General features: G+C 40.0%; 1 protein-coding gene across 7 annotated transcripts in view; it reads right to left on the bottom strand.

Moving 5' to 3' along the window:
• LOC121642399 (thrombospondin type-1 domain-containing protein 7A) overlaps positions 1 to 5587 on the bottom strand; it is a 212574-nt gene extending 206987 nt beyond the window's left edge. For all 7 annotated transcript variants that reach the window (XM_041989126.1, XM_041989125.1, XM_041989127.1 and 4 more), the window contains exon 1: positions 5074 to 5587. In XM_041989126.1, coding sequence (XP_041845060.1) covers positions 5074 to 5224 — 151 coding nt within the window. In that variant the 5' untranslated portion in view covers positions 5225 to 5587. The remainder of the gene's footprint in view (positions 1 to 5073) is intronic.
• Positions 5588 to 6900: the final 1313 nt, after the last annotated feature.

A 6900-nucleotide genomic window follows, 5' to 3' on the forward strand; every position in this document is an offset into this window, starting at 1 on the left:
TGTCTTCAAGGGATTTTCTCTGTGGGATGACGGCAGTCACACTCCTGCTGCTTTAAAAGCTCCAACTGCTTAGTCAGTGTTTGTTTGTTTCTTTTTTTGTTTGTTTTTTTTTTCCTGGCTCAGCAACAAGAAAACTGCCTGGTATAACACAGGTAAGCGGGTATTACCACACAGCTATTTAAAGGGAAGGATTTTAAGGGCGGAAATAAATGCCATGAACAAATATGCACATGTTGCTTCCCAGACAAGCTGAGGACATGAATCCTTCAACAGGAGGAGAAACTGGAAGTCTTTTCACATAATCACTGCATGGGCAAAATTATCCAGCCTATTACTCAAGGTACAAATTAAGGTTGGAGAAATAACCTTTTCCTTAATTAGTCCAAAGCACCTGCAAAAAAAGAAGAAAAAAAATCAATATTCTACTTTCTATTTATCTGGAGGGTTTCCTTTGAACTCAGCTTGTCTCGTGTGCTTGTTTACAATAAGTCTAGCTGAGGTACTTTGCCACATAATGACCTTGCTTTCCTGTATTGAACTTGTGAACCTGTCACACCTGCTCTCCCTCAATTTCCTGAATGGCCTCTTCAGTGGGTCTGCTGTAATAGAAGGTGATTGTGAGAGAGCCGCTATCAACCCTCCGTGAGGGTGACATCCTTCACTGCGAGTGCTTCTGTAAAGAGAGGAATGTATTTCGCTAACGATGGCCTGTCAACCCTTCTCGCCTCGTCCCAGCACCTCGAAAGGTGACATCAGCCGGTTGTGGTGACACACAGCTATGAGTTCATAGTGCAGGAAACTACAGATGTCTTCACCGTGTGGTACTGCATAGGAGTAAAGCTCAATTCGTCCTGGAAATCCACATGGATCCAGGGCTGTGCACACACCAGTACTTTCACATACACAAACAGTGTTTCCTCTGAATTCTCAAATTATCTAAAAAAAAATAAATAAATAAATAAATAATGTTAATGTTAAATTAAAATAAAATGTATGCAAAACACAACCAGCTATTCCTTTTCTACCTGCTTTATCATGCACATTGTCTTTATATCCTTATCCATCACAGGGCAGCACAAAAGAGGAGAAAGTCATGCACTCTTGCTGAGAAACTCTTTCTTTTTGTATTTTTTCTTTTAAGAAAGCAATTTAAAAGATGCTACCATTCAGAAAACCTTATTCCAGAATGAACAACATTTCATAAAACCCAGGACTTTGATTTTCTATTTACTATGGCAGCAAATCTGAGTAATATTTTTTTAAAAGACATTAAAAAATGTAAATCAGACACTTTTTTAAAATTATTTTTGTCAACTGGTATGAAGCAAATAAACTAAACTGTGTAGTGTCCTCATAGTCTGGTGGTATAGACTATAAACCAGTGTAATTCGGTATAAGAAGTAGCCTATTTATCTATAATGAAACCTAAAAGAAAACAAATTCCCACCAATGAGGTGTGATATTCTTTAGAAGCAATTTTCCAATTTGAATAGCTGGTAGAACAAGTCATGTCAGTCTTTGCTAAGTTGAAATTGAAAATTTGCTTGTAAAGAATATCACATCACAATGTTTGGAATTTTATTTTTCCAAATTTACCACTGCCATACAGCTTTTTCCGGAACATTTTCTTAAAAACTAAAATAAACTGAAACTGAATAAAGTAAAAGGCAATAGCAGCACATGTAATGTAAATAAGACCAACAACAACCTCCTAAAAAACATGACATGAGACTTTACAAAGAAATCTATTCAGAACTGCCAGCTATTCAACAATGATTCATAAAACAATAAACATCTAAACAAAAACAACAATAAAAGAGAAAACAGATCATTTGTGAAATACAAAAATAAAGTTAAACACGAGACAGAAATGACAAAAAACAACAACAAAAAAATGTCAGAAAACAATTTTATTTTTCTGAAAACTTACTTGTTGTTTTATGTTTCCTGGTTAGTTTTATCTGTTTTTTTATATTTTATTATCTAAAATGTCTTTGAAAGACATATTTAGTCATTATCACTTCATTTATCTAAGTTAACTTTTATGTGTATTATTTTTTTCATTTCTTTTTCTAATCAGGTGCCTGATTAGAAACTATTGGTTTGCTTTCAGCCACTTATTTGTACTTCACTACTAACCCTTTACGGCTAATTTTTATGAAAATACTGAATTTTCTTGGTAACTATTGCAGAGTCTATTTACACACCAAAAACAAACACAATTCTTTGTTATATGTTAGAACAGTCAAAGAGCCCCAGGCTTTTATCAGAGAGGCACGTGGTGAGAAGTGATCTAATAGAGTGAGACGGTACGTGAAATTGGACTAGCTTGACAAGAGGCCAGAGGTGACTTTTGCGTAATCTGAAAGATGGATAATCCAAATCCTTGGAAAGATTATGAGTCTGCACTCAGAGAAGGTGAACGTTGATAAAAAAAAAAGTGATCAGATTGGCAGGTCAGATCAGACAGATAAGCGAATCAGCACCTGTTGATGCACATCAACAGTTCAAACAAGCATGGCCTCCTCCTTTTCTTTCTTTGTCATTACTATTTTAGGAGCCACTTTTTTAGACCTCTGAGATGTGCTGGAGGAGCTGCCGTAGTCAGTGGGTACCAAGATACTACAGTATGTGTCTGCTTAAGACGCTATCACCTGCTCCACCACCTGTAATTGCTTTGTCCTCAGGCAAACTTGAGGCCTTGACAGCTCAGACCTGGCAACCTCGTCGCTCCAACAACCAATTTTAATGAAACAGCCACATTATACCAGACAGGAACCCATGCATCTGCTGTGTGTTTGTACAGGAGTGTGTGGCACTTAGCAGTTCTCTACTACAGTGGCATATGAGTTTGTTTTTTTTCTTCTTCTTCTTTTTTTAGATTCACTGTGTGGTGTTGTAACTATCGGCAACCGCAAAGGTTTCTCTGGGATTTCATCATAAATTAATCTTTAGTTTCATTAATTGGAAAATGTAAAAGAAGGAAATGATATGCAATGAGATGGAGAGAAAGAGCACCATTGTTTGGAGGTGAGGATAAGAAAGGACGAAGAACTCTCAGCTATCTTTTAAAGGCTCTGGCAGAACATTATCACATCATCATCACCCCTATCATCCTCATGGTGCCTGTAATCACTGTTTTTTTTTTTTTTTGTCAGCTATCCAACTGCCACCATCAGGCATATCACACACAATGCCTGCCAGATCCTGTTGTCTCTATCTGACTCATTTAAATAGTATTCTGAGAGCAAAAGGACAGTGCTCACCTGCATCTACTTCAAAACCAGATACATCATATTTTCACATAAGGCAAGCAATACAGCCCCCCAAATTCCCTTCAGTTTCAAAAAACAGGGGCTGTATTTCAGCTAAACTCATCAATATGCAAAACATCAGAGTGTTGCTTGCCACAAGAATATTCCCTCTACTGCACACTCTGCAAATGTGCAGAAACATCTTTTTTTTTTCATTTAAACGAGCTTCCACTGGCAAAAAGAAGTATGCAAATCGTGCACAAACATAATCACATCTTGATGAAAAATGCTGGGATTCAAAGCAGCTAATTCTGCTATGTGATTCTAATGCTCTGCAGGCAATTGTCAAACCAAAGAAGGGGCGCAGAAAGGAAAGACTCCAGGGTTGAAATCAATGCACTACCTTTTATTTAGGAAGAAGTGAACAAACTCCCAACACTGGATTACATTTCAAAGAACAGAGCCTTGAGCTTTCCAGTTGGGAAGCATGTATAGTGTGGGAGAAAGGTGGTGTAGTGTGGGAGAGAGGCATAATCATTATGACCTACAGTAGGGCAGATGTAGGTTAAGGTAGTCGGTTTCTCTCTGCCTGCAGTGCTCACTCTGCCTTTCTCTTCTTCAAGTCTGTTCCCTGGGCTGTCATTCCTGGGTTGTTAAATCCCTGCTCCTTTAATCTCCTTACTCAGCTACATCCTCTTTAAAGATTCAGAACCACAGGAGACGTGGTATGCGTCAACTGGGGACTTGCGCTGAGCGAGGCGGGGCAGGACATGTGGAGTGGGGGTGTTTGAATTAGGACTTGAGAGATGAGAAGTTGGATTGGCTCTGAGAAAAAATTTGTTTGGGGTAAAATGTTAGCTTGAGACAGAAAACCTCCATCTCCTGAGTTTAAAGAGCAAAAATGAGGTGGTTGTTTAATTAAAAGAATTCCTAGATATTGTTAAAAAAAAAACTAAAGAGGTTAGTTTTCAGTGTCTGGAAGTGGTTTTCATGGTAATTATCATGGTTTAGTGCAAGACCCATATTCTAAAGCCTAAAAGTAGTGCCAATCATGCATGATTGGGTGTGTGCTTCCTTGCAATATAATTCACTTTGACACACAATTCACTCTATTTGATTCCTTCTCTGATAACAAAGCGACTTCAGTGTAGAAAACAGGCATGAGCGGAGATAAGAAACGCGGGAACCACCCATCACTCTGCACATCTGCGTCATGTATGAATCCCAAATGCACCCCCCTACCAACGATGCCATATCAATACCATAAAACCAGTCCAATTTTACCCCACAAAGCACTATTGTGAGACAGCACCAATCAATCATCTGCATGGTGTAACACACAGAGGCAACAATCCAATAATAGTGTATCACCTGAGTCTTTGAAATGACAGTAAACCATTCAAAAATAGATCACAGCTGGAGGAGACGCCTCTACTGTAGATTTCTGGGTCATCTTTTAAGTGTTTGCATCTTTGAAGCTGAACAGCACGGAGTCATATAACTCAAATAACAAATTAATGAGTCAACCAAATTGTGCGATCTGGAAACGTTGCAGTAAAAGTCAGTTAAGCACGAGAACATTTATGGACTGAATCCAAAAAGCTTTTACTGTCACTGCATTGATTTGGGACATTTTTAAAATAGTTAAAACACCAGTCGTGGCATGTTTTTCACTATTAAAAAATTGAAAACACATATTTCATACAATAACCGTTGCTTAAGAAATCTGCACCAACCCCTCATCAACAAGCCCTTTATAAACGCTCCATCTGTAAAACAAGGGTTCATATTTAAACTCTGATTAATGGGTTAGCAGTACCTGTTTCCCAGAAGTAGACAGACTTCCCATCATCTGTCTGTGCGTGAGCCTTCCAGAAACCACACAACAGCAGGAATGTCACCAAAAGGTACCAGCTCTCCTCTGTCCTTTTTCGGAAGGTCCCTCCTGCACCCCTCCACCCCAGCCCCATGGTCTGCCACAGGAGAAAAGTAAATCCACTCAGCTCGGAAGGTCGGTGCAGGCAGCGATGACAAAAAAACAACCAGAGTCCGAGAGGCGAGGAGAAGTGCAGCGTGCTTCAGTTTGAGATGAAGAGGGAGGAGGTTTGAGAAGGGAAAATAATTAGGAGGTGTGTGTGAAAGGTGGTCCTGCAGAAGTTGAGGTCCAGAACTTGTGTTCCTGTGAAGGACAGAAAGAATAATTTGCCTCCTGTTTGTTTTGTTCCCAACTTGGCAGGATGGTCCCAGAGGGAGGCGGTCAGTGATGGGGACTGAGCTGCAGATGGATGGTACAGCCGTCCTCCTCCATCGTATCCGCTCCCACTGTTGCCGTGGCTGCCTCTGTCCTCTGGCTGCGGAGCAGTGACAGTGGGCGAGTGTCTGCAGTGTTGTTCTCCTCCCTCCCTCCCTCCCTCCCTCCCTTCCTCTCACTCTCTCTCCTCCTCTCCAACTCGCTCACTCATTTGCTCCTCTCCCTGTGCTTCCCTACTCCTGCCTTTAGTATTTCCCTCTCCTACCTTCATCTTCTGTTCTCTTTCCCTCTCGTTTTCCCTTTGTTTTTCTCACTCTTCATCTCCAACATGCTCACTTCTTACTTTCTCTGCCTTTTTTCCTCTCTCCCGCAAAGGGCATGGATACTCCCGCTCCTCCTCCTCCTCTCCCACTTGTCCTCCACGTGCACTATAGTGAGGTCTGGAGACCAGCAGGGCTCACACTGCTTTAAGTAGCTCCCATAAGCGCTGCTCCCAGGATCAGTAAGACAGAAAGACGAGCAGGGCTTAATGCAGAGCGAGGGAAAGTGAGAGGAGGGAGGAGGGGGGTGGCTAGGAGGAGCAAAACACTAAGGCAGCAAAGGAGAAAACGCAGGCACGATGGAGCTGGGGTTATAGTGCTTGTGTGAAGAGGGTGTGAAAGGGAAATAATAGAATGAAGGTGATAATGAGGACTTTAAGTGATTCTTTTACCCATCCCAGGACTAAAGTTAAGGGCCAACATCAAAAGAGCTGCACATAACAACATGCTGGCTTTTTATCTATCTAAATGCAATAATAAGCTGAGGAAGGGAAGTTAAGATGCCCTGAAGTCAAGTCAATCATTAGAGCTTTAAGTAAATTTTTCTTTTCTATTTGTCTTTTCAAGTGTTTGTGCAGAAAAAAACACCTACAAACATGGAACCTTCATGATAGAGTCAAAAATACTCCTCACTACTCAAACCCTGAAACACGAGGTAACTGCTCCTGTAGGTGGAGCTGAAAACATTTTGGTCTAGAAGGCCAAATTATTATTTTTCTGTTTTTCCCTTTCAATTTCCCATCAGGTGAGACATTTTTTTTTTATTGTCAATTGCAAGTTGTCTCGTTTTTTTTTTTTTTTTTTGTATTGATTTTCTAAATCAATCCTATTTTGCTAATTGTATGATCCTCTTACCAATTTGCATTAAATCAATGGGTATTGAGGGGAAATTTAAGATGCATTTGGGAATGTTCATTATGCTTTTGTTGCATTTCAGCCTCAGGAGGCCCCACAAATGCTCAAAGGTGTATATTTTATAAGTGGCTGCACATATGAGAATTACAATGTTAAAATTTAGTGTTTTTTTTTTTTTCTTTTGCAGTAATTGCTAATCTAAGTAACTACTGTTTCCATC

The sequence above is a fragment of the Melanotaenia boesemani genome, chromosome 6, assembly GCF_017639745.1.
Source record: "Melanotaenia boesemani isolate fMelBoe1 chromosome 6, fMelBoe1.pri, whole genome shotgun sequence".
NCBI lineage: Eukaryota > Metazoa > Chordata > Actinopteri > Atheriniformes > Melanotaeniidae > Melanotaenia > Melanotaenia boesemani.